This window comes from Telmatherina bonti (assembly GCF_933228915.1).
Source record: "Telmatherina bonti genome assembly, chromosome: 3".
NCBI classification, from domain to species: domain Eukaryota; kingdom Metazoa; phylum Chordata; class Actinopteri; order Atheriniformes; family Telmatherinidae; genus Telmatherina; species Telmatherina bonti.
The window spans coordinates 18,770,922-18,798,921 of NC_136621.1; the positions used below are offsets into that span (position 1 = coordinate 18,770,922).

Below are 28,000 nucleotides of genomic sequence, written 5' to 3' on the forward strand. Positions count from 1 at the left end.
GGCAGGTTATTCTGCTGGATTAAACATGTGCTCATCATATTGTGCCCCACCACCTGTAGGAAAAGTAGTAGGAAGGTGCAGAAGCCAGAAAGACACCAGAAGGCAGGAGGGTTTTCAGCCTGCCTGTGTGCAATTTGTCCAGCATTAACAGGCTACTGAGCCCATTAATGGGTCAGAGGATTTACTTAGAGAAAAAAACAGCTGAAATGTATTTGTGTTCATAATTTGTGCAAATATAATCTTAGAAAGATGGAAGCACATTTCATTTTTAAACCCCTGGCAAACAAAAAATCTGGAATCGCCACATTTAGAGGATGTTCATTCAGCTAATTTATTTGAGAAGTGAACAACTATTTTATCTGACAGCTTAATATTCTTGCTTTGCAAAACGTGCCTCAAGAATAAAAAATACATAATAAAACATTTGTTTTAAAATAAATTTGACTGTTATGGCGGAGCTTCAAAAACAACAATCACTATTCTTCATCTGTCAGGTTCAAGCTTTCTTGTGTAGCAGATGAGATTTGCTGGACTAAGCCTTGATATTGATTTTTTTTTTTTTAAAAAGAAAAAAAAAAAACATTTCAGGATGTATTAGCTGGCCATGCCACTAAGCCAGTGTGTGATGAAAGGTTTTAATGCACCACTCTATAGCAAGATGCATTATCACAGTGAACGATGAATTAATAATCAACATACTTTCTTTTGCATAATGTAATGAGAAAAGTGTCTTAAAAATCAAAGTGCAGTCGTGCAGTTACTTTAGTGGTAATGACTCCTATTGTCCCTGGTCTTTTAGCCAACATTCATCAGCATTTTCATCTCTGTGTGGAAATTTGCTCATTCGCTTCCAGCATCATGTTCTTCTTCCCAAGTGAAGACCACTGCAGCCCGCTGTAACCTTGTTCTGATTAACTGTTAATGATGGTTTAGAAACAAATATAAACGTTTGGTTGCTGTTGAATTACCTTCTTAAAGGAGTTTTATCATCTTTTCCATTATTTCCTGTCAATTAGTCAAATGTGACTGTTCATTAAGATCTTCATGAATTCTTTTAACTGCAGACTCATTTGCAAATTAAAATGGTGCACATATTTGTTTTAGAAATGCAAATAACAAGGCGCTTCCAAACATTTCTCCTCTGCTTTGCCATTAATGAAAAAAATCCTAATTAAGTTTTTAATGGCGGGCTGCACGGTGGAACAGTGGTAGGCACTGTGGCCTCACAGCAAGAAGGTCACTGGTTCGATCCTTGGCTGGTTTGGTCAGTGGCCTTTCTGTGTGGAGTTTACATGTGTTTACATGTTCTCCCCGTGTATGCATGGGTTCTCTCCGGGTACTCCGGCTTCCTCCCACCATCCAGAGACATGCATGTTAGGTTAATTGGTCACTCTGAATTGCCCCTAGGAATGAGTGTGAGCGTGAGTGGTTGTTTGTCTCTCTGTGTGGCCCTGCGATGGACTGGCGAGCTGTCCAGGGTGTACCCTGCCTGTCGCCCAAAGCCAGCTGGGATAGGCTCCAGCTTCCCCGTGACCCTGAATTGGAATAAGCGGTTCAGAAAATGGATGGATGGATGGAAGTTTTTAATGTATATTTTACAAAGCAAGAATCTTCCGCTGTCAAATGAAATAAAACAAGTGAATAAGCATCCCTCTAAACGGGCGACTTCATATTACTTTGCAAGGAAATGTTGTACACAAGGGATGTAATGGGTTGTGTTATAATTGAGCTATTTAAAGCAATAACCATTGTGATAGTTATGACATGTCAAATTCCAAAGTTTGCTTCCCTTTTTCTACTGCTGACTAAATTAAAGTGGGGACTTAATTTATCATCACAACATATTGAAACCCTGCCATTCCTAAGAGTATTTTAAGATAAATAAACTTTAAAAAAAAGATCTATAATTACATATACCTTTGTCAGTGAAGTGGTACAAGCACACATAAAACCCAGCATGCAGTTCTGCTTCAGTCAATGTAACTAATCTCTCCAGCAGGGAGTTCCTTGTGGGCTCTCTAATATTAGGTCGCTTGTGAGAAGAGACTGCCTGTTCTATTGTCAGGCCTTATGTCAGAGTGTATTCACACTTGGCACTAAATGATGCCATCACTCTCTATTTCCAGACTGGTGAACGGTAACAGAATGAGATATTGACAAGAGGGTTTTGTTGGGGTGAAATGAGGAGATTGAATGGTATTTAGTTTCCCACTGAAGAAAGCACGATTTCCTGCTCAGGGCGGGAGATGCCACTGAATGCTTTCACTTTTTGATGCAGACAAACAGAAATGAGTTTTTGTTTTTTTTTCCTTTCTTCCACGTGGAGTTTTTTTTTTTTTTATTGAGGCAAGAAAATAACCAGTATTGTACCCTGAATGATGTAATAATTGCTTTATGAAAGTATTAATCTGCTCATCATAAATTGTTGCATTTGACAGTTTTGTCAATCTGCCAGATCGTTGCACTGTAAATAAAAGTTGAGCCATCCACGTTTAAACCTTCTTTTGAGAAACGTAGAGGTAAAACTTCAGTAAAATGTTACATTTAATGAAATTAGGCCAGCCATTCAGATGTTCTCATGTCTTACAACTCTTGCTGTAAGGTTGAAAATATGTTTGAGTAGTAATCCTACATTTGTCCAAGTTGATAAAAACTTTAGTAAATTTTGATTTAGTCGCTTAAATTAGGGCCATATTTCATAACTTCTGTTTATTTTTGTCAAATTGACTGAACTGCCTGGACAACGTCATGCAGATATAACAACTGCTGACGAGGGGGGATGTCCCCAAAACGGCTGCTGTAAAACAAGAAAGAGAAAGAAAATCCAGCTCACTGATCAGCCAGGAATGAAAATGACTCTCTCACCGCAGGTAAACAGCTGAGCAACAATACAACAATGCCCCTTAATAAACTGTTATTGTAGGGTTTGCAACCTGGCCGAGCAGTGGACACAGCTTTATGAAAACCATTTGAGCAACACTGTGGTGTTTAGCACTGTTGCTTCACATCTATGAGGTTCCTGGTTTGAGCTTCGGTCTTTTAAGTGTGGAGTCTGCATGTTGCATGTATGGGTGTGTGTGAATGTTTGTCTCTCTGTGGTGGCCCTGTGATGGGCTGGTGACCTGTTGAGAGTGCACGCTGCCTCTCACCCAGTAGCTGGAGACTGGCTCCAGCTCCTAAATGGGTAAAAAATCTATCAATGGAAAACAGACTTCCAACTCAGAGACTGAATCTAGAGAAAAGTTAAAAGTAAAACATCCCACTGCAAAGCATTTTTGAGTAAATTAGACAAAAATGAATCATTTTATTGTGCATTTTGAGCCTAAATTAAGATTGTAAATCAAAATTGAAATATCAGGTTAAGTGAACTTAAGACTGCTGTTCAGAGATCTTTTTATCTCAACATGAGTTGTTTCAGTTCACCGAATATCAAACCTCATTTTGATCAATTCAACTTTGAATCATTTCCTTAATTTAGTATACATAACACAAAGGTGTGTGCTCCTCAATAAAGAGTAATTGTTTCTGATTGTTGTAGTCAAGTGTTGCCAGCTGGTGATTTGGCTTCTTGTTTTTATGCAATTTTATTTTTTTAAATTTTATTTCATTTTATTGTATCTCTTTGTATGTTATCTCCATTCCTCTATGTCCCAATATCTCTTTTAAACTGTTCATCCCTTTTGCAGTACTTCATAGCTTAATCCAGGCTGATCAGTCCCTTGTCTCATTGTTTTACAGTCTCTATGGCCTCTTGATTTCCCACTTTAAAAAATGGCTTACAATGTCTTTGCAATCCCTGCTGCTTTTAATGTATAAGTGATGAAATGAATAATACTGGTTGCTTTTTCCCTTTCTGTCTGTTTGCATTATCTTTTATATCCGTCATGTTTTCCTCTGCTTGTCCTCACCCTTGCTATTTTATCCCAGCCACTGCCTCATTTTCCCACCTGTCACCCGGGTCGGTGTGTACTAGTGGTCTGTTGTGTAACGCTGCTTTAGTGCTGTATGTCTGTCTTTAGTCAAAGCTCTGCTATAGATCCCCCAGCAGGCTGAATGAGTCACCTCAGATGGCATGCTTAGAGCTATTCTTCTCTTACCACCTCGACACCCATCACGGTGCTCTACTGTTAGTGCCAATAACCGAGCTAAGCAAGCAGAGCTTGCCCCTGAATTAGATGCAGTAGTTTTTCATTGTTGCGCTGGCGGGATTATGCAGCAGCTGAAAGTCTATTAAGAAATAGCAAAGCTATATTTACAAGGGATGGATATAGTTTTGGATTTTATTGAATGTGTAATTGCCATTATCACATATCTGCCAAGGTGGAGGCTATGTTTTGTTTTGTTTTTTTCGTTTAGGAGCACTAGTTGTTTGTTTGTCTGTGTATTTTTGTTTGTTAGCAACTTAACTCAAAAAGTTGTGGACGGATTTTTGTGATCTCTACAGGAAATCTTAACAGGTGATTAAGTTTTGGGGGTGATTTGGATCACTGCCTGGATTCAGGAGTTTTTAAAGGATTCTTCACTTCACAGAAATAATTTTTTTGTGACAGTATATAACTTAAAAATGTTGGAGGACCAGGAGGGTCTTTGACATAGCAGTACAGTGTCTGACTTCTGTAATGAAGATCTGGGTGCTAACCATGTCTGATGGATTCTTTCGGAGTGTAAAGCTGGAGTACTTAAAGTCTGTGCTAACTGAGTTTTGAGCTAATAACAGCAATGACAAGTTTCATCTTGTCATGATGAGATCATTATTAGATTTGCAAATCCCATCAGTGTCAAAGGCAGGAAGAAGTTGCACAGTGAACGTGGGTGTAGCAGCTGCATTTTAATTTAATTTAGCCAAGTCATTCCTCACATTTAAACACTTTTCCTCCAGAGGTAAGAGTAGAATGTTAAGCAGGCTGTTACAAGAGCGGCAGATTTATTTCAGATCTGAGGGGCTGAAAAATCAAATTTAGCAGCAAAACAAAAAAAAAAAAAAACAGCTTGATGGATGAAGAAGCCGACGTGGTGCTATTAATCTTGTAGATAAACGAGGTATGTTCAGTACCTGAGCTACAGACCTGAAAATCATACCAAGTTTAACCTTCCTTTCATGAAAAATGATTTAATTTTCAATTTAATATTTAAATATCTCCCATTTAATGTTTACCTGCTCTCCTTTTTAAACTTAAAAACTCAAAGTTTATGGGATTTACTGAGAGAAAACCATCTCTCTTTCTCTCTCTTTACTGAGCAAACTAAACCTTTTATTTTTTGCTTAACAATACTTTTGGAAGAAAATAAGATGTTAACACTTGCTGGTTGAAAGTATAAGTTGTGCACCAAAAGTCTGAAAGCACAATAAATAAATAGATGTGTGAATATAGTTTGAAAGATGAATAATTACTAAACAGATAAGCTTAGCTTGTGTTTTAATAAAGACTGACATATTCCCTTGTGTAGACCAAAATCAGGCAAAAAAATCCCAACAAACAGGACAACCTGAAGGACAGAATCCTGGGAAGTACATTACAAATGTGTACTCAGACACTCAGGACTGCTGTAAAAAAAAAAACAACCCCAATGGGAGAGAGTTAAGAAATCATTTGCACATTTTTGTAAGAAATCAAATCAGGACATTGACAAAATTCATTGTCAGACAGCTTTTCCCACCGCTACACTGTTTTCAGGTTTCAGTTTGTCAGTAATGGTGTTAGATTTTACACAGATTAGATTTCCGGTGAGATTATTTATTTATTTCTCCCTTTAAAAAAACAAAACAAACTCAAATTTCCTCCTTTGCCTTCTATTCAAATTGCTGTTGTGTAACTGCTTGTTCCCAATCCCTCTGCTCAGCTACTTGTGTCTCATCTGTCCTTTCTAATTCAGTCCTGCCATGTCTCTTTTAGCTTTTAGCACATGGACAGTAGCACATTTCACTGCAGGTGGTGAGCACTACAGTTTTCCCCTCTCGGTTCTTGTAAGGCTGGTCTTTATATCCTTCCCTTTATCTGTAGTGGTTATGCTTTTTTAGGCTTCCATCATGAAGTGATGTTAGTTTAGGAAATGAGTTTGTTGGTTTTCAGGCTGCCTTTCTAACCTCTTTGTGGATCTGTGTGTCACAGCTTTTATATGATGATACAGCACAGCAGCAGGTTTTACAGGAGCACTTCTAGCCTCGTGGTTTGGGTCTTGAACTCTTCTCATGGTATCATAGCATGGCACTTGCTCCTTTTCACATTCAGTTTGCATCATGTAAAGGTAACATTTGTGTGTGGGCAGAAATGTGTGTTTTTGCCTGCTTGCATGCAAGAGGCATGCATGTGTTCTGTTTTTCAGTTTGCTATTCTTGAGTCAGCATTTTCTGCTTAAAATATTAAGAATATTCATGAATTCAATCAATTGTACATACTTCTCTTCCTCTGGCATCCAGCAAATATAACAATTCGACTGATTGGTCTTTATGCCTCAGATATACTGACACACGTGTGCCATTCACACAGAAATTTATCACCAGCAGGTGTGCGCAGACTGTAGAAGCTAATTTCAGCATTTAATTTTTTTATGTATGATAACCTTTGCAAATTTCTTTTTTCTATGCTGACCATTCCTTTTTTTTTCCATATACTTTCATAAACATAAATCTTTAATGCACAGCTTATCGGCATTCAATATGTTTGTGCATCCGTGGAAGAAAACTTGTGTCTGATGTTGAATCTAGTTGCTGATGTATGACTTAAGACTTTTTTATTTTTTGTTTTGTTGCAATTAATCCATAACTTACTGCATGTTTTGAAATGAGATGTGTTAATGATGTCTGCTCAGGACATTTATCAGCTCTGTCAGTACCTTCTCTCTCCAAATTATTAGACTGTCTGGTCACAAACGGATGGGTTTTACTACTCATGCTGCCTTCCATATTGCTGGGACAATCTGACTTCAGTGCATCCTCAAGGGGTTGTCAGCGCTGTAAACTTGAAGTTGAATTTTCAGAAATGAGTTAACTGCATACTACCAGCAGCAATCAGTCAGTACACACTAACCAGTAGCACAGATAGCAGGCTTTTCTACAGATAGTCAACTTTCCTCTTACCCTGTGTTCCCCTCTGCATGTCTCACACTAGATAATAAATGTGCTTACCGTGAGTGAGATGGCGGTTCTCTTGCTCATGAAGCTTGATCACCAAGGCTGCAACAATTTGTCGACACAGTCGACAACAATGAAAATTCAGCGAAGTGAAATTCAATTGCTGACGAGTCGCGTTATAAACGCCCATAACGGCTTTGCTAATAAAATGCTGTGCCAGACATCTTAATGCCATTTATCAACCACAGCTTTTCAGACAGTATAAGAACTCTAAACACCAAGCAAATGACGCAAAGTGCCACAGGAAGCGCTGGGGGCAGTATTGTCATTTTGTGCAGCGAACAAACTGACAGCGGCGCAACTTATTTCCAAAGTTTGGGGATACTTCACGCTAAACAAAGTGTCAAACAGATGAAATGTGTCATCTGCCACGCAGAGTTGGCGTTCCACAGCAGCACGACAGTCATGCATGAGCGTCTGAAATGAAAGCACCCCGGAGTCATGGTTTCCCGCCTTCCGGATGGCAAAGTTAGCATTACGGAGTAGTGATGTGCTGTTGTTACATCTGGCAAAGCGGTTATGTGTTTACCTGTTTATCTGCATTTATCTGTTTGTTTGTGTTCAAGATAACTCAAAGTTATGGATATTTTCACAAAATCATCAGGAGTTGTTGGAAATGTGAAAAGGAAGAAGTGATTTAATTTGGGTGGTGATCCGGATCACTGTTTGGATTCAGGAATTTTTTTGATTTAGGATTTTGGCCCTTGTTTACCTACAAAGCAGGCTTTTAAAAATGTAAACAATCATTTTAATACAATTTTATGAAAATGAAGATGTTAACATATTTTATTTATTTTGTTTTCCTTTTGAGGCTAATTCTGTACAGCTTGGATATGACACTATAGCTAAGTTTGCATGTTTCAAAATAGATTAGAAGTAAACTGTTAAGCTTAAATTTAATATTCAACTGGTTCAGGATTTATTCTTCTAACTTACTAAAGGACATTATGTTGTGACTGACTGGGAATTAGGGTGACATTTATATGATGCAAATGGAGAGAGTGGGGTAAAACATACTGAAGCGTGTAAAAAGAGCTGCATCAACTGGAAGCACAGATGGTGGCGTGACATAAATAATTGTGACTAAACGACTAATCAAAAAAGATTATTTACAGATTAGTCGACCATTAAAATAATCATTAGTTGCAGCCCTATTGATCATGTTCCTGAATATTTTAAGTTGTTTCAACCACCATTGTTGAGTTAATCATAACTGTGATGAATTGTGTTAAACCTTATCCCCCGGGACGTCACAAGGATTTCGAAGTAGAAAACGACGCTCTCTAAAACGACGCGTTTTTCGTCAACATGCGTTTAGGTGATAAAACACAGTGCTGTTCACATGTCTGATGAGGATTCAACACTGTAACACTGTAGAAAGCTCAGAAAACTCCAAATACCATAATAGCACCCCTTTAAGCTTTTTTTAGTTGTAGTCATGAATTTTTCTGCTGTATTTTGTCTACTTCATGTCAAGCTTTTTTCTTTTTTTTTTTTGACGGCGCAAACTTCCAGCAATTAGTCAGTAACCACCAGTCAATAGTGCAGATAGTGGGACTTTTCTACAGATAGTGAAATACTTTCCTCTTTAATTGCCTGTAGTCACTCGGTTACCCTGTGTTTTCCTCTGCATACCTCACTACAGGTGTATTAGAGTGGAACAACCTTGTCCATTTTTTATGAATCTGTAGTTAAACTCACTATCTTTCTCAGGTAGCCATCGACTTAAATCGTCTTTTATTCATACTTCCCACATATTTCACTCAAAGTTTGTCATTTCTGTTGCTTAAGAATGTCATGAGTCAAGTTTGTTTGTGTGTGTTCACTGTTGATAAGTGTGCCATGCCCTGTCCTTGCCTGATTGCAGATATATAGCAAGCACACCCATCACATGTTTGTACTTCTACCTTTGTGAGCACACACATAAAAAGGACCTAATGACTATACAATGTGAACCTTTTTCCAACCTAAAAACATAAAATTAACCCTGAAACACGAACTTGAAAGTGTGCCAAGAATAACAATACACCCTTTCATTTATCATTTCCAGGCAATTTTCTGTTATTGTAAAACATCTGGCTATTTTGAGAAAGATCCCGTTGTTGCATTGCAGTTGAACTCTTAACATATGATTTAATATTAAATATGTTTGTATGCGAGTTGTCAGTCATTCTGTTGATCTTTCTGTAACAGTGTTGAGACATGATATTGCCTCTAATGTGTGTGTGTGTGTGTGTGTGTGTGTGTGTGTGTGTGTGTGTGTGTGTGTGTGTGTGTGTGTGTGTGTGTGTGTGTGTGTGTGTGTGTGTGTGTGTGTTTACCTGGATTTCACAAATACTTAAGGGGATTTCGTGTGTGTTTATGAAGAAGTGTTGTGCTTACAAGTATCATACTTGCAGAAGGCAGCAGCCAGAGTGCATTTAGTCAATGGATGAGCAATGTTTCCACATGGTGCTGTAGGGCTCTAGACTAACTGGTGCATTGGTTGCACTGATGTGCATTGCATTTTGGTTTTGGTGCAGTAGCAGAGAAAATAGGTGCACCCAGATTTTTCCAGCACATCTCTACACCACATTTTTATACAATTTAATGATTCACCATTTCCCAAAGACATTAATATGTATTAAAATTTTTGGCGAACAAGGATGAAGTTTGAGAAAATTATTTTTTTTAACAATATTCATTCGTTCATTCATTCATTTTCTTAACCGCTAGGTTAAGATCCCTAGTCCAAGGTTATAGGGAAGGCTCCAGCAGATTCACATTGAACACAGTCCCTATAATGAGAATTATCTACTTGGGTGTGAATTTCATGAAAGGTCGCTCATCTCTGGCTGTGTAATGTAGCATAAGACAAGGCTGCAAAATAGATGTAGCAGTTTTTGCTATTTTTTTTATAAACAGTTATGACAGAATCTCCTGTTGGTAGTTTTGTGGACAACAGCAGATTTTTTTCCCCTCAATATCTTCTTTAGGACACCCTCGGGGTGCAGCTCAACACACATGACAACTGTGATGGAGGCTGCTCTGGTTTTGTGGCAACACTCCTCGTCAGCCAGTATATTCTCAGCCTGATGCTTCACCAGAAACAGATATGGGACGCTGCAGCTGTTAAATATGTTACACTCCTATCTTGCTTTTCTTGTTCATTTGGTTGGGAGACCATGAAAAACTCTCAAAAAAGAAGGAGAAGCAGACTACAGTCACATATGAGCAAATTCCACAATATTCCACATTTTACATCTGATTTCATTTTTATTGTCAAATTCTGAAATTCCAACTGTGCCGTTCCTTATAGTACAGGATGCCTCATCTGTGCTGCTTGCTATTACAGACCAACATAGAGCACAACGGCTGATCAGAGCCAATCACTCAACAAACCATTGCATCCCAGTCAAAGAGGAACTGTGGTCAAACAATCTTAGATAAGGGCTAGAGCTCAACCGAACTGATCGTGGTTCACTTTTGTGCAACTTCAACTCTGCAAAACAAGAAGAAAACATCTACATAAAACAATCAACTGACATACTAAAATTTAGTTGAAACTTACTGCACTTATTAATGATGCCTCCAGAAGAAGAGAAGGGGAGATACATGTACCTGTAGTTGCTGCTGATTGCTATCGGTTGCGTCACAATGTTGAAGCCATCCAAACTCCTGGAAGCAATTGATTGATTCTTGCAGTGTGACACCTGACATTTTACTTTCTTCATGTATCTGATGCTAACCAATGACTTTACACCAAATATTACGATAATTATTATATACAAACACAGATTAAATATAACACATCTCTCTAGAGATACGTTTTCTCGATGCCAAAAAAGCACATTTAGGAGCTGATTCTACTTATGATGATTTAGTGTGACTGTATAATAACCGTTAAATTATTACATTTATTACATTTACATTTCATACATTTATAATTATAAATGGAAATGATATTCAAAAGTATATAAATTAAAATAAAATGGCGTGATGGGAAGGCCTGACTTGTGAATGAATGGGCCCTGTAACGCCGGGTCTGTACTCTCTGCTCAGTACGATAAACAGCCTAACATAAAAACAAAGGGACAAAGCTAATCATTATGCAATAGTTCATCAATATGGCATGAAGATGTACTCATAGTTTAAGCTGCAATGTGATATGTTACAGGTGTGTTCACACACAACCTGTTTGTATTCGCTACATCAAAGTTGTTTCAGTCCGATTAAACCCTCTAATGCCAGCTAACACGTAGCTTTTGATGTTAAATCAAAATCAGTCTTGTGTTAAATGACTAGTAGTGGATACGTATTGGTTTCACCACAGAATAGTATTGATGGAAACATAACATTTTGTCCCCATCATGCATTCTGTTATGTTCATATATAAGTTGCTTTGGATAAAAGCGTCTGCTAAATGACTATAGAATAGAATAGAATAGAATAGAATATATTGTTCTCTGAGGATGCTGTACTCAGGGCTATAAGAGTGAGTTATTTAAGTTACTGCCTTAAAAGAAATTAGCCTTTTTAATCCCAGAGAGCTGTGAGTATCCAGTTTGTCTATTAGAGTGTAATACTTATACTCACTTATATACTATACTGTAACTACTGACTTAAACTGTTGGGAAGTAGAGGTACAAAAGACCATTAAGTTGTTGCTCTCAGAAAACCAGTATGTGACTACTATCTTTGGAGAAGGATTATTTGAACGTGTTGACGTTGGTTTATTTGGATTTAAATCAGTGAATCAGATAAAACATGATGTTATTACTGGAAAAAAGAAATTACAAGTAAAATAACTAATGCAAATGAATTAGAATAATCAGTTTTCATAAGCATAACTCATGTAAAAACTATTTTAAAAAGTCCATATTTGTGTCTGTGTGTGTGTGGGGGGGGGGGGGACGGGGACTTTGTGTGGAAAAATCTTTCCAGTTCAAAGCATTCAGAACCTAGTGAGACACAAAATAAGTGAGGAAATGCAGGGACATTTTTTGTGGTCTTTAACCAGGTCCAAACTGTGGACAGTCCTGTGATGCAAAAAAACTTGTCAATTTTTAAAAAAAATTTAAAGACTTTTGCAATACTGGTACTTTGTAGAAATGCTTTGAATGTCAAAATATTCCTTGTAATGGTCATCCCTTTGATCTCATGGTCATCATATGTTGGATTGTCACAATACTTTAATGTCAGGGGACAAAGGCTCATCTAACACACCTGCTGAATTGTTACTAATTGACGAGCTGGCAGTCAGATTGTCAGAGCAACACATTGAAAAGTTGAATGCATGCATGTATGTGGGTGAGTGAATGGACAGCTGTGAACTTTCATCTGTGGATTGCACACGACACGTCAGTATCTTCTATACACCTGCCAGTCAGTCTATATTGTGTGTGTGTGTGTGTGTGTGTGTGTGTGTGTGTGTGTGTGTGTGTGTGTGTGTGTGTGTGTGTAAGTGTGTGTGTGACAGCTTTTTTAAAATTCCCACATTTGCTACAGCTGTTTGTGTCAGTGAAACAATGCTGTCGTTGTCTCTGCCGGCGTGTGTGTGTGTGTGTGTGTGTGTGTGTGTGTGTGTGTGTGTGTGTGTGTGTGTGTGTGTGTGTGTGTGTGTGTGTGTGTGTGTGTTTGTCAGGAATAGTGCTGCTATGTGAAATGGCTGTTCTGAATAATAGACATGGTGTGTGGCTTCAGGCCTGTTAAAAAATCCATGAACTTCCTCTGTGGTTGTAAGGATGAGGTGTTCATAAAACAGGGGGATAAGAGGGTTTACCGTCTGCCCAGGGAAAAAGTCAAGGTGAGGTCTAAGATCACTAAATGAATGTCAATGCACAAGCAGAAAAGTGATGACAAACAGTGACATACTGAGCTTGATAACTTAAAGATACAACCCATGAAGAAATTATCTGAAAAGTTCATTTCTTAAACATTGTCTTTATTCATAACATAACCAAAATGTACAATAAAAAAAATGCAAAAGTTTTTTTTTTTTTAGGGATATTTACCATTAATTACGATGTCATATGTCAACATTTTTATAGTGTAATCTTCTGCTTTCTGGTGTCCATTAAGGGACAAAAGCCAAAAATCATATTGTGTTCCATCACTTTATGGTGCAACGTTTGCACTATAATGTGATGTCAAATGTATGTATGAATCATATACGTCACGCTGGGTTCTTATGGCACATCATAAAGCAAGGCTTTGCGTAGAGGTGTAATTTCCTGCTGAATGTGTCATAGAAAACAGACTGGAATGTATAGAATATAATCAACATGGAGATAACTTAAAATTACCTTTGTTACTACTCATAACGTCATGCAATATCAAGATTTACATGTTACTTAAATGCCAAGTTACCATGTACATTTTATACAAACGTTTCCAGCCTTGAGGACACATCATGGTTCTTCTTATTGTCTTTTTGCAAAGGCTTCAGAGACACAATAATGTTTTTCCTATCTGACAAATAGAGGTGTATCATGGTTAATCTCCAGTCACAGATGCTTACAGATATTTAATGGGTGTCTGTGATGTTGGATGAGTCTGTAACGAATGACTGCACAAATTATAATTCGCAATGACTAACAAAGGATTAGATGTCCGGCCCATGGCATATTTTGGCACTTTTTGGGGCTATAAGTACCACTGAATGATAAATATATGTGTATGAGTGTTTTTGACTTGCTGTGTCTAATTTTATCCTTGGGAACAGCATCCCTCAAACAGTTCTTTGGTCGGGTTCTGCTGGCAGCTGCTCTTCCAGCATTTCATTCCACAACATACCACAATACAGAAGATGGAAATGCAAACGGTGGAAGTAAATGTCTCAGATTAGGTCCTGACTTTAGAATATTTATGTTACTTTCAAGTGTTGATACAAAGCAATGAAACCTAAAAGATAGATCTTAAAGGTAGATCTTGAGGCTTCAACTATAACCTGTCGCATTATTTTAAAGGATTCTATCAACAAACAATAACTTATGTCCTTTGTCTTGATATTGACTGACTTTGTAGGTGACCACTGAATTATTAGATTTTTCTGTCTGTCATGGTTAAAAATCTGATGTTTATCCAACATCATTCAAAACAGGTGCTTTGAATTTGATCTCAGGTTCAGGAGTTAATACAGCTTTAATGTTTCTGCCAGTCTGGATTGCTGATCTCTATCTGGGATTTAAAGTGCTGTTCCCTGCTGCGCTTTGGAAAAAGAGACTTGTGTGACATTGAAGGAAAGGAAAAGGGAAAAGTGGGAGAATATTTTCTAATCATGGATTTCACACAGTCTAACTCTGAACAGAGTAGGAGGTGTGTGTGTGTGAGAGACGGTGAAATACATATACATATATTGTGCATTGACCTAAACGACGTCTGTTCCTAAAAGACTGCCAGCAGCCTCCTCTGGAGAAATGCAGAAACTCTGTGAACTGAAGCGCGAAAACGCCTTTTAACAGCTGTGTGTGTCATGTTTATCAGAGTGACGCAGTGGCAGTTGGAGTGCGTCATTATTCCTACTTGCCACAGAAATGCTTACTTGAGGAATAAGATTGATAAGTTACATTTGTGGCATGTAAATCTGTAAGCTGCAGTGTTCCTACTAGAACTTCTTTCCATTAGAATGTGACAAAGGTCATGAGTTTGACCCAAAACCCAGGAACACATGCTCATTGACCCATCAAACTCTTTATAGACGTTTAATTAAATCTCTGAAGGGTGATTAAATTTAAAAAAAAAAAAAAAAAAAAAAAAAAAAGTCTAAAAGCTATGGGAAGACAACATGGTTGGAAAACTAAAAAGGAAGAAGGATGAGAGTGAGGAACTCCCCGCACTGAAATGACGGCACGAATGCGGGAAGGGGGGAGGGAGGATGTTTGAGGGAGGATCGTGTGAGAGCCTCTTCCCTTGGTTCCATCAGCGTGTCCAAATATGGAGGCTTCTGCTATTGTCGAGCTCTGTTCTCAAGACCCGCCAACGACAAGGGAGAAAGCTGGAGGGTTAATGGGGGGGGTACACAAAAAAGACTGAGTGGTGGGAGAAAGTTTAAGCTAAAGGCACATGACTGAAAAATGTTAAACCAAGACATGATGAGCTGTGGGATGTAAGGCAAGACAAAACCGAAGAGAAGTTAGAAGTTAAAGCAGGAATTTATGGTAAAGTCGACAAGATGCAAAGCCTCGTCTGAGGAAAGAGAAAAACAAATTTAAAGCTATTTTTATAGCTGTAAGATGAATGTGGAAAATGAGAGAACAAAGTCAGAGCATGATAAAGGAGCGAGAGTTCAGTTCATCCTTTTCTCATTCTGGTTTGGTGTTGATTGGTTTAATGCTTATATGTCTGGAGTAAATGTTTCAGAATCCTTCATTTCAGTAAACCCTTCCACATATAGATTGTGCTATAATATTGCTGAAAAAAAAACCAAAAACAAAACATTTTTGTTATGCTGCCTTTTCTCACCTTTACTTGTTCACACTGAATCAGGAATAAGTGGTGCGATGTGTTATGCAACATGGCCTTCATCCCGTATGATATATCCTAACATCCAAGATCTTCCTTTCGCATAGATGTCAGTTCGACTCTGCAGATACTTGCACTGAAAAGATACACCAGTCCTCCCCCATTTTGTCAGGGTAGCTTACCTCTTGTCTTGGAATGAAAAACGCTTATCCCTCGTTTATTTTCACATATATGTTCACTATTTTTGTGTGTGGGACCAGAGGGAAGCCAATGACCTTTGGGCCGCTGGGGATAGCTTTGATCATGTGGTTGGAAGCTGCCATAAGGCGAAAGGTCATTTGTCAGGAAGTGCAGAGTCTGGACTGGGTTGACCCTCTGGGGATTGTCTGAAATGTCAGTTTTAGTTGAAAACATTCACTCAGACGCTCCACCAGCAGAACTTGAGAGCAACGCCGGTGTGTGAATTTCTTGTGTATGGTTTTGTAAGTGAGCACTGTGGAGCGATCTTGCAAGATTTTCTGTGTGTTTCTGTGTAGTGAAGGCTAAAGACAGCTGCTCAATCATTCACCTGTATTTATAAGTGAGTTATTATGTAGAAGTTAGTGAACAATACAAGACAATGATGTTTTTGATTAAGTATTTTTAACTGAATGTTTATCGTTTGATCTGAATCCCGATAAAGAAAAAAAACAGTATATCTTCTCAAATCCATAAAGATATCCTAAAACTGATTCCTTAATCTAACAGTTAAATAAATGACAACAAAAAGGATTTTTACCGTTTGCCTATATGAATGAATGATTTTTAGCTCGACAAGTAAATTCAGCAAATATTTCAGTGTTGACAGGAGAGCAATTTTTTTTAATGTGTTTGTGTGTGTCCAATATGCGCACGGTCTCAGAGTGTACATGTGGAATGTGACGACGCAGCTACACTTCCTCTCCATTCATCCCTGTTTTCACCAATCGACTAATTTATGTGTGTGTATATACCCTTCATAGGCGGTCTCTTTCAAGTGAGCGAATGTTGCTTGTTGAGGTGATGTAAAGTCTGGATTTCAAATTTAAATTCTTTTTGCATTTTTTTGAAGTAAAGTCTGAATAGACTTTGTTCATAGAGACCAGAGGATGAAAATTCTTAATGTAAGGCTTAAAAATAATTTGAACCTTAATTAATCAAGAGGAAACAAGTACTTTTGTAATTTTGTGCATCATTGAATAAATGCATTAATTTTGACAGCTCTAAATTATGAACACTTCTGAATACCAAGTACAAGCACATAGTATCAGGTATCATGCATTCCTAATGAAGAGGTGACAAACGGAAACTAAAACAAATCGGTTGTAATGCTTTTACTATGGTATAATTTATATGATACTTTAATGCAATCTGTTCTTAGTGACTGTATAGATGATATTAGACAGTTCACTCACAAAAAACTTCTTTACTGTGTGTTTGCAGACCAGCTGAATATCCTAAACTGCCCTAAAATGATGGGATCACACCAGGACTTACATCTATCTCACACAGTGTAGGAAGCACAGGTTTTTCATTGTACAGGGGTACTTACAGCAAAGTATACATGCAGTTTGTTATAGTAGTCGTGGGGCGTGTCCTTAACTGAACTGTATATACTCCAGCTGGTCTGAATGAATCAATAAATCCCACTGAGCTGCTTTGAGACTGGTGTCAGTGCTTTTTCTTAGAATACTCCCTTTGCAAGGCCTCAGAGGACACACACACACAGAGACACACACAGATTAGCTTTGCTATGCTGCAGAGCTTGAACAAATGCACACAAGTACTGTGCATGTAGTAATGTATTCTAATTGGAAAACTGTACATACACAAATCTTTGCTGCAACACTCACACACTCACAACTGCTGAAAAACAACTTTTCACTGTCAGCTGTGTCAAGCAGTTAAACTCTCTCAAAAGTCAAGGTTTGTTTTTAAATTTGGAGCAGACCGATGAACTACGAAAGATGAAATGGACACAGACAGAATGTGAGTTATCCGAGGAATGCTAAAAATCCAAAGCCTTCACTGCACTGCTGGTCTCACCATCTCTGTGCCAATTGCCACTGCCTGTTTTCACTATCTTTTCTTGCTGGCATATGCTACTTGTTGTGCAGGAAGCGTAATGACTAAATATGTGATATGTGTCTTTGTTATTGGTCAAACATTTTATGAACCCAACTTGAAAAGCAGTCAGAGAGCACAGACTTCCACCAGGCAGCTCATTTCCATCCACATTGTGAAAAATCCTTTAAAAAATTTCTGTGTTTAAAATTATTTCAACATCACTCTAAAATAATTTAATACAATAAAATTTAGACTAAAATCTAGTTGTTTTTGTGTAAAGTTGCTGAAAGATAGAAGGATAAAAGCAGCCAGAAGCATTATTTTCAGTCTCTGCTATTGAATATATAGTAAAAAAAAAAAAAAAATCAAAAATTGAACTTTAAAACAAAATAAAATGTTCATTTTTATTTAAAGAATTTCTGAATAAATCACACGCATTATTTAGGTTCCCTGCAGAGAAAACTCACATCTGGCACTTTTCCATCAAATGGACTGGAGTAAAACAGCAACAGACACGAACCGGGTCAACATTTTGCTGAAGAGGAGCAATAAATGCAAATATCTCGACCATATGAATGGTAAAATGGTGGGAAATTTCTTTGGAAGTGATAGTTCAGAAACCACCTCAGTATGTGTAAAACACAAAACTTGTTTTTGTTAGTTTTTTTTCTGGGTTTTTTTTTTTTTTTTTTTGCAAACAGTGGTTCTTATGGGCCAAGACAGAAAATGATTTATGAAGACATGCTTCTGTCATTATTATTGAAATGCCTTTGAACAAAGCATTTCGTGTTTGTCTAATTGCAGAATATTGCAAAAGATTATTCAACTTTTTATGATCGTGAAAGTTTATTGAAAGTAACTAAGAAAATAATGGTGTAACCAATTAACTAAATTTAGGGAGTAATAAAGGTTATTTTGTCAGAGTAAGCTTAAAACTGAATATGATTTCTAGACAGAAAAACATTTTTCATTTGTCATTTTTTACTCTGCTAACAGGGCAACGATGAAAAATCAACATCAAAACAGAAAGAGGAAGGTGAATGATCTTGTTCACGTACGAGGCTGCACAGAAATACCAGTTTAACTTCTGTGGGAGTGCACATTTGTGTCAGAGTACAAATGCTCTGGCCTGAAGGTTGAGGACTCCTGCCAAGTCTACTGGTAATCAGGTTGCAAAAAGTACATACATATTTAACACAAGTGTGAGTATATGTTACTTTAGTAAGTATGAATTCAACTTATTTTCTCAAGTAAGAGGCAAATAGCAGGATCTGACATATTAGTGATCCACCAGCTGTTTGTGCCCGCTGATGGGTGCATTTTGACTTGTGCAAATTGGAGAAACAAATGCTTCCATCATTGATTTTTTTATGTTTGTTTTGCTCTTAACAATAAGTTCTTTGATTCTTTTTTAATAGCCTGCATTGACTTATTAAGCTTGTATTTTGGAGGATGTTGTTAACTTTGCCCAAATTGCTCCCAGATACTCCTTTGTAATATCTTGTGAACATCAGTGCAACAGCAAATCAGCCACAGCATTTACTGCGACCATTTAGTGAGTGTACTGGTGCTGTTGGCTGTTTTCTAACTGATCCTGTCTATGGTATGTACATGTAGATACACAAGGTGTTGATATCAATATGCCAAATCAACAAGGGTCACCATTTTGCTTTTTTTTGTGCTGCGTTTTGGTTCCTCTGTGCTCTGAAAAGACTTGTCACTAGCAGACCTGCAGACCATCCCTCAAAATTTTTGGCAAAATCTCCAGCATAAAATATTTTCTCTGAAGTCCTTGTGTGAAGAGCAATTGAAGAAAAAGATCGCATTGTCCACATTTCCTCTGTAATATCAGGTGTTCATGCTGCTTGAGTCAGAAATTTTTAAGTTGTAATTCAATGCAAAACTATGTTTGGTTTTCCTTCTTGTGATTTAGCTTTATGTCTTGTTAATGCGGAGCCCATCTGGTGACATTAATAGAAAATCCATCAATTCATGGCCACTCATTATTAACACGTGTGAGCAAGATAATTAACTTGTGGCCACACATAAGCTTTGTGTGGAAATGTATGACTAAGGCACACTTGTAATATGGAAAATTTTGACTTAATTGAATTTCATTATATTGTTGAAATTGTCACTGAGCTTACTCGTGTTGCCTGACTGAATAGTTTATGTGTAAACAACAAATGAAGTTGGGTCAGCAGGTACAGCAGCTCCACTGCTTTGCTTTTCTTCATAAAACAACAAATCTCCCAAAAAAAACAGGCAGCAGTCTGCCTACTTTTTGGTAACCTACTTTCTGGGGAGATATATGTCCTATTTAAAAAAAAAAGTTGTTGTCTCGCCATGTAGGTTTTAATTGATGATGCAATAATGCAATAACTATTGATTCTATCAAATTCTTGGAAACCATGGCAATAAACTTCTATCTGTGCATAAATGACTCTTGTAAAATCATTTGTTGGAACCTTCACTGGTAATTAAATCGGTTTTAGACTTTCTAAAGGAAGCTTCCATTTCAGTTTACATGTCTTAGACGTGATGTTATGAAATGTCAAAAATATCTGTTCTGATATTTCATTTGAATGAATAATAATGTTAAGATGTGACCAATAGCATAAAGCTTAATGGAAAACTGACTTATTGATGAAGATATTCCCTCTTATGTATACTGGAAAGCTTTCAAAAGCACAAAATAAAAGCATTGAAATTGTATGGGCAGCTCATGTCCGTAAAAGCACAACTGCCAATCAGGGGTCTGTTTTTATTATGTCCACACTTTCAAGGATAGAGGTGATAGCTAAGGCCAGCTAACCAGGTTACTGTGTGTTTGGACAGGCTGATAGCAGCTGGCGGTGAGCCATCACTCTGTACTATTAGTGTATTTCCTTGTTGGCGCTACACTAGTGTGAAGAGGCCAGACCCCTAAGCTACAATGCAAACATAGTTGGTGAAACACCCAATATTGCATTATCATCTGTTTGTCAGCATTTTTCTGCATCACCAAAACAGTATTTGTGATTGACTGATGAGTGTATACCTCCTTATATGTATATATGTATATATGTATATGTGTATATATATACATATATATATATATATGTATATATATATATATATATATATATATATATATATATATATATATATATATATATATAATGCCACTACTTCATCAGCCTGTTAGATCTGATATTTAGGCCTCTTTTGGGGAAAGGTTGTGTAAATTTTGCAGGTGTTAGAGGTCCTTAAGACTATCAAGCTCTCAGTTAACACATGGGGGAGTTTCTTTTTCCCACAAAACAAAAAAAATGCTTTAAAAAATTCAAATTGCTGCCATTTAATGCTTAGAGTTCTTTGTTGTATTTGTTTTTGTTAAATTCTCATGCAATTTTCAGGAGTACCCCTGAAAAATGGTGTTTTTCAGGGGTAGTCAAGAGCACATTCATTGCACTTCTTACTGTGAAAGTGTGTTGTGGAGAGAGTTTTGCAGTCTATGTCCAGTCTCTCCATTAACTAATTTTTGCTTTGCTTGCTTGACGAGATAGATGCAATCAATACCCACTTGTTTTAGCAGGAGTGAGTCATGCAGTTTATCTGGCCACTTGACCTCAAACTTACACATGACGCATGTGTGAAGCATGAATCATAAACTGTACAGTGACAGATCCACTGCTGGAGCAGTGCATGTCTAGCAGAAGCACTTTAAGCAAATGAGCTTCGTGTTAGGTGTCAATTTAAGTAGTTCAATTGTTTTTGTGATAGACTGTACCTTATTGAAATAATTCAAAAATGAATTCAGAGCTTTTGCAGTCGTCCATAACTGTATGAAGCATCTCATTTGTTTTCCATGTCTGCATATCAGAAAATGTTTACAAATGATTGATCAGCACTTTTCTTAATGTTAATAAATAATGCTAAATAATGTGCACAAATAAGAAAATGATTTATGGATTTGTCATCTTTTATTTAACCTTTTCCTCACAGTCTCAGTGCCTTTGCTTTGTGCATCAGGGAGAAGAACTTGCAGCATGGCCAGTGATAGGACTGACCCCCAGTTGTCACATTTACATTATTATTCATTTAATGAGGTCATCTGTAAGATTACTCTAAAAAGCAGCTTGTTCATATGCAGATGATATACTGTATGTACATTTGAGCCCTATTATAGCTGGGGTAGGTAATCTTGCTCAGAGAGATTTTTTTAGACTCTGGGTGAAGTGGTTCCTCATCCTGATAGTCTGTACATTTATAAATCATGAACAATAAGAAATATAGTTAGACCCCTCAGTTTACTCTAAATCTGTAAAAAGTCTAAACCAATCAAAACGTTTCCGGCCAAATTGGAGTTGTTCATTTCTTATATTTCAAAAGCTTCTTTGTGGCTGAGAAAATGCAGGAAGGATTTCCCGACTCGGTTTATTTGCCTCCTCCCGCTAAACAGAAAGAGAAAATTGTTGGTGGAAAAAGCTGCAAACCTGAAAAGCACTCCATCCATAACTTTTTGAGTTATCTTGAACACAAACTGATTAACGCCATAACCTCCTTGGCGGAGGTAAGAAAAAAAAGCCTTGAATCACGCAGGGAGCAAAACCAGAGGGGGAGGAGCCAAGACAGGGTGCTGCTTTCACATCTTGCTCCTCAACATTACCTACCCCAGCTTTAAATGCTAATGTCGCTACCTTTAGCTTGGAATGCTAGTTTATTAAAGAAGAACCCATAAAAATGAAGTCTACGTGTCACACGGGGTTATTTTGATACCAGCCCATTTCTTCCTACTAAGGGATAAAATGCCTGAAAAGTGTCATACATACTCTGTATGTTTTTTGTTTTTTTTTTCACTGTTACCTTGATATTGTAACTGTTGAGTTGCAAATAAACTAATTACAAGTTATCACTTAAAATGAAAAGTGTTTTAGCTGTTGGAGTGATAAATTTCTATCAGGTCTATGCATCCTTTGTACTGGATACAATGCAGCTGAAAACTTTGCTGCTGTTGTGTTTGCTGTTGCTCTGTGACATGAACATAACATGAAGCAGGAGGAGTTCAGTTAGCATGTATGTGTTTTGGAGATAAACTAAGTGTTGGGACATTAAACAATCTCTCATCACTAATTCTAGGGTGCTGTTAGTTTTGGTTTAAATGGCTGATGTACTGGGATTTTTGTTGAGTTGTTTTTTTTAATGATACAAAACAAATAAGAGTGTCGTGATTTTAAACTTTTTTAACCATTCTCTGTTTTTAATTTCTCTTAGGTATGAAAACATACCTGATCTCAGGAAGGAAGCTGGACCATGACGTGCAGTGTGACTGTTCTCAGGTGGGACCGTCAGGCGGAGAGGATGTTGGAGTCAACTTGTCCTCCTGCCCTCCACCACACACACCAGACCTTATTGCTGGAGGAGCCCATTCGTCTGGGCCCCTGCTGCCTCACCAACCAACAGACAAGACTGGGGTAAGAAGTACACTAAAACTAGATAAATAATATTTATAACTTGTCTTTGGTTGTTTTTGCTTAAGATGACTGACTAATTCTAAGTTCTAAACTCAAAGGGGGTTTGTTTTGATGTAGGGCGCTTAGTGCTTATGAGGTTAAGCGTTTTTCCTGCAGCGTCCTCCTACTTTGGAAGGGGGTGATAACACTGAACTTCCTTTTCTCCCTCTTTCTCATCTTTATCTTAAACACACACACACACATATACATATACACTACTCACAAAAAGTTAGGGATATTTGGCTTTCAGGTGAAATTTATGGAAAATGCAATATGTTCATGCTTCAGTGATATAATATCATAAAAGTAAGACATTTAAGTAGAAGGATGCACTACTGATTTCCTCATCTCAAAAAATTTATTCAACACAAAAGGTAACAACAATGGTAGTTACACCACAACAAAAAATTGGAACGTCTCAATATCTCGTCATGTGCCCTTGAGCATCAATTACAGCTTGACAACGACGTCTCATGCTGTTCACAAGGCAACTTATTGCCTGCTGAGGCATGGCATCCCACTCTTCTTGAAGGGCAGCCCTCAGGTCATTGAGGTTCTGGGGTGCAGGGTTTCGAGCCTCTACACGACGGCTCAGCTGATCCCACAGGTTTTCAATGGGATTCAGGTCTGGAGAGAGTGCAGGCCATTCCATTTGAGGTACACCAGTCTCCAACAGCCGTTCCCTGATGATGCGGCCTCGATGAGCAGGAGCATTGTCGTCCATGAAGATGAAATTAGGCCTGTGCTGTTCATGTAGGGGCACAATCACTGGATTAATGATGTTATTCAGGTAGTATGGGCTTGTCACTGTACCATTCACAAAGTATAGGGCAGTTCTGTACCAAGTGGACACCCCTGCCCACACTGTAACACCGCCACCACCAAAAGCTGGCCTGGTGACAACAGTGGCTGATGCATAGCGCTCTCCCTGACGTCTCCAACATCGTTGCCGGCCATCATTTCTGCTCAGTGTGAATCGACTTTCATCAGAGAACAGCACTGAGGCCCACTGGTTCCTCGTCCAGCGTAAATGCTCCCAGGCCCATGCAAGACGATGATGCCTGTGCCTGGTGGTGTGGTCAGGTACCCGTGCAGGTCGTCTAGCACGCAGACCACGCTGATGGAAACGGTTTCGAATGGTCTGACGTGACACTTGGGTGCCTCTCACCTCTCTTAAACGTGCCTGGAGTTGAGTGGCATTCATCATCCGGTTTCTCAGGGCAGTGTTCACAATGTAGCGGTCATCAGCACGGGATGTGGCCAAAGGACGTCTACTTCTAGGCCTTTCTGTGACTCTTCCAGTCTCTCCATATCTCTGTTGCAACCTGCTGATGACACTCTGTGACACTCCAAGCTCAGTGGCCACTTCTGTCTGAGAACGTCCTGTTTGAAGCATCGCAATGGCAAGGGACTGTTGTTCCATTGTTAGGTGTCGTCTTGGTCTCATGATGTCAAAATGTGAACAGCATGATGAGGACAACTGTTTAAACACCAGCTCTAATTGAACCAGGACATTTATTGGTCAATTCAAGGATCACACACCTGCCGTGATTTTTGCCGTTAAGCTCCTTGTTAGAGAACAGCAACTTGTGCAAAATTTATTGAAACATTTAACAGTTGGACATGTGCATTTAAAAGCTTAGAGAAGATCACATTAAGTTCACCTGTACAGGTTTGAATGCATTTTAGGCTTGTTGTGAAATTTCACCCAAAAGGTGAATATCCCTAACTTTTTGTGAATAGTGTATATCTGAACATATAAGTAACATATAAGTTTTTGGCTTGGGGTGTTTTCTGTTTCTTTTATGTTACAAAAAACCTTTTGTAACTTGTTGTCCAGCTCTTCTGGTACTTCTCCACTGAGCTAGTCATACATGGAGGGAAGCCCAACTTCATCAGATGGTGTATGACTTTTTGCCATTTTCCCTAAAGTGACCCATGTTTTTACTTTGACTCCAAACAACCTGAAACCATTTCTCAGTCTTAATTATCAGGAAGGTAATGAGTGGAATGCGCCGCTACCAGCAGTCTGACGTTGGCTAAACTGAACATACAAATTCTAACAGCTCAGTCAATCGCACTGTGTTTAATGGGATTTTGTTCTAGCACAAGCTGCTTTTGTATATTATGTTATATGTTGCCAGCCGTTCAACCTGCTGTGATTTTCTCTCTCTAGCCTCCCCGTGCACACCATAGTACAGTACAGCCTTCTGTGGCAGAGCAGGGTGATGATGTGGCCATGCTGAATGGCTGTCAGGAAGAACTCAAGACAAGCAGTGCCAAGGTACAGAGCACATGTACAAACAGTGACATTAACACTTACATCCTGTCAAGTACCCCTTGAAGCATATTTTTGTCACCTACATAAGCCTTTCAACAGGCAACCCTAGCACCCCCCTTTTTTCAGACATGTACTCTCCTCACCCAGCTCTCCTTTATCACCCGTATGTCCTTGTTCAGTTCATCCCAAGTCACAGCCCTAGAGCAGCCAACGGCCTCCTAAGTCCCCCGCTTGGGGATCCAGTGCGTGCCAGTCAGAGTTCCCTGTGTGACATCCTCCAAGAGAAAGAAAAGAAGACCAGCACAAGCACAGGAACTGGCACGAGCCTTGGCATGGCTGGAGGCACAGCAGCGACAGGTCCAGGCATGGATCACTCTGCCCTCATCCAGCTGCGTGCCGTGAACTTCAAACAGAAAAGCGACGGCCACTTTGTGGATGTTATCAGGGAGGACAGGTGAGCAGAGAGGGTAAAGGTGGAGTTTATAAACTGATAATGTCTGTCAAAGGTGATTGATTGCACTTGACTGGGAAGCAATGATAAAAGGGATGTATTGAGTCATGACTACAGTCTTTTCATGCTTTATCACTGATAAACCTTTGTACATAAGGTATGTCTTGGCCCTGAAACTCTAAAACAACGATGCACTCCCCAAACAAAGATATAAATTAGGTGCAGTTGTTGCATCTTCTCTCTTCTTTAGTTTCTTTATACACAGATGGCAGTAAAAAGTTTGACGCAGTACATGTCACTTAAAGCCACATGTTTGACTGCTGTGTTCAGATCTGCCCGAGTGTATGCACCAGTGGGTCACCTCCTATTAACTGTAACTAATTCAATTCACACTATGCATAAAAAAGGTAGGAATATTCAGCTTTGGGGTAGAATTTACAGAACATGTAAAAACGTCTATGCTACAGTCATTTAGCAGACACTTTTCTCCAAGGTGACTTACAGCTGAGAGTGAGAACAACACAAGCAAGAAAATCATAAAGTTAAAACATGAGGGTAAATGACCATAATTCAACTTGAATGTAGGAAATTCAAGTTGAATTGTGGTAATTTCTTCATGTCAGTGGGTAAACCACAACATAAGATGTAAATATCACATTAACCTGTCATGTATTAGGTGTCATATTAGTTTTATGATGCCATAGTGTGATGATGAGGAAGGTTGGTGTAGAAGTTTTCACTGAATCAGAAAATGTAGTCGTTGGTTTGTGATTCAGACACTTCTTTTGTTTTGGGTTTTCATTTTGTTTCTGTTTTTTGCAGTAATCAGCTTGTTAGAAAAGAGCATGTTGAGCAGTAAGTAGTGAAAAATTGAACAGTTGTACATGAGCTTTTAAAAGTATAGAGATAATCAAATTAAGCTCACCTATAAAGGTTATAGGGAATTTTAGAGAAATTGTGCAAATAGCCAAATTTCTAACTTTTGGAAAAGTATGTATTATCCCAGTGGAAAGACATGTTAAACTTGAATTCTGTTTTTTACCCATGCTGATTTTTTTTCTGTCTGATTCACAGTCTGATGAAGGACTACTTTTTCAAGCCACCTATCAACAAAATCAGCCTCAACTTTCTAGAGAGACCTTTAGAAAAGGCCTATCGTAACAGCTACAAGGAGGAGGTACAGAAACATGATCAAATACACACACGTACTGTGTTCTGTAATGATACACAAAACTGATATTATTTATAACCTCGTTTTGACTTTTTCCTACCCTCTCTGTAAATGTGATTTCCACCCTGCTTATCTCTACTTATACTAACCTGAAACAAGTTTTACATAGCTTCCCCAGTTCAATTATTTTTATCCCGTTTTAGATCATTCGTATAACAAAGCATAAACAACAGGTTTTGTTGTACCCTTTCTAGTTTTTATGCCTGTCTGATCCTTTTCCAGTTTGCTGACAATGACCTCCACAGTCTTACAGCCCCCTGCTGTTAAAGCAGTGTTACTACAAGAAAGAAAAAAATATATTTTCAGGGCTTATAGTTGTTTCTTTTAATTTACATTTAAAATATTTACAAAATAAACATGTCAGTGGTTTTTTCCTCTTTATATAATTTGAAATTATTGCAATTATTGAAATTATAGTAACGTTTAGTGGTAATGCTTGGCTCATCCACTCATGGCCTTTGGTATGTCTTAATACTACAGATAAACATTAAGTATAGTCTTTTTTTTTTGTAAGTTAGACTGGACACAAGACAGGCACAAAATGCTCTAAAATATATTTACCTGTAAATTCAACTCTCTGTGAGATGTACAAGATGTTTGGGGTAAAATGGGCCTCTGGTTGCTGCTTCTTGTCATTTACACCAACCATTTTTCCTGCAGATGAAGAACCAGGTTCAGGTGCAGACATTTGCGAGCTCTACCTTCAGCTCCTTTCTGGATGTTCTCCTGAGCTGTTTTGTCTTCCTGGCGTTAACCCTGGCCTGCTTTCTTCCATCTCTGGTGAACCCATCCACGGTGGGCTCTTCAGCACTTGCCTCCTTGGTTGTGACTCCTCTGACTGCTCTGCTTGAGTTGGCATCTCTCGTGCTCGCTATACGGTGAG

General features: G+C 38.3%; 1 protein-coding gene across 1 annotated transcript in view; it reads left to right on the plus strand.

The window, feature by feature from the left end:
- Window positions 1-28,000, plus strand: part of LOC306774510 (adenylate cyclase 9) — a 47,211-nt gene that overhangs the window by 5,046 nt on the left and 14,165 nt on the right. The window contains exons 2-6 of the mRNA XM_079264585.1: window positions 22,916-23,115; window positions 25,331-25,438; window positions 25,615-25,889; window positions 26,961-27,063; window positions 27,778-27,995. Coding sequence (XP_079120711.1) covers window positions 22,916-23,115; window positions 25,331-25,438; window positions 25,615-25,889; window positions 26,961-27,063; window positions 27,778-27,995 — 904 coding nt within the window. The remainder of the gene's footprint in view (window positions 1-22,915; window positions 23,116-25,330; window positions 25,439-25,614; window positions 25,890-26,960; window positions 27,064-27,777; window positions 27,996-28,000) is intronic.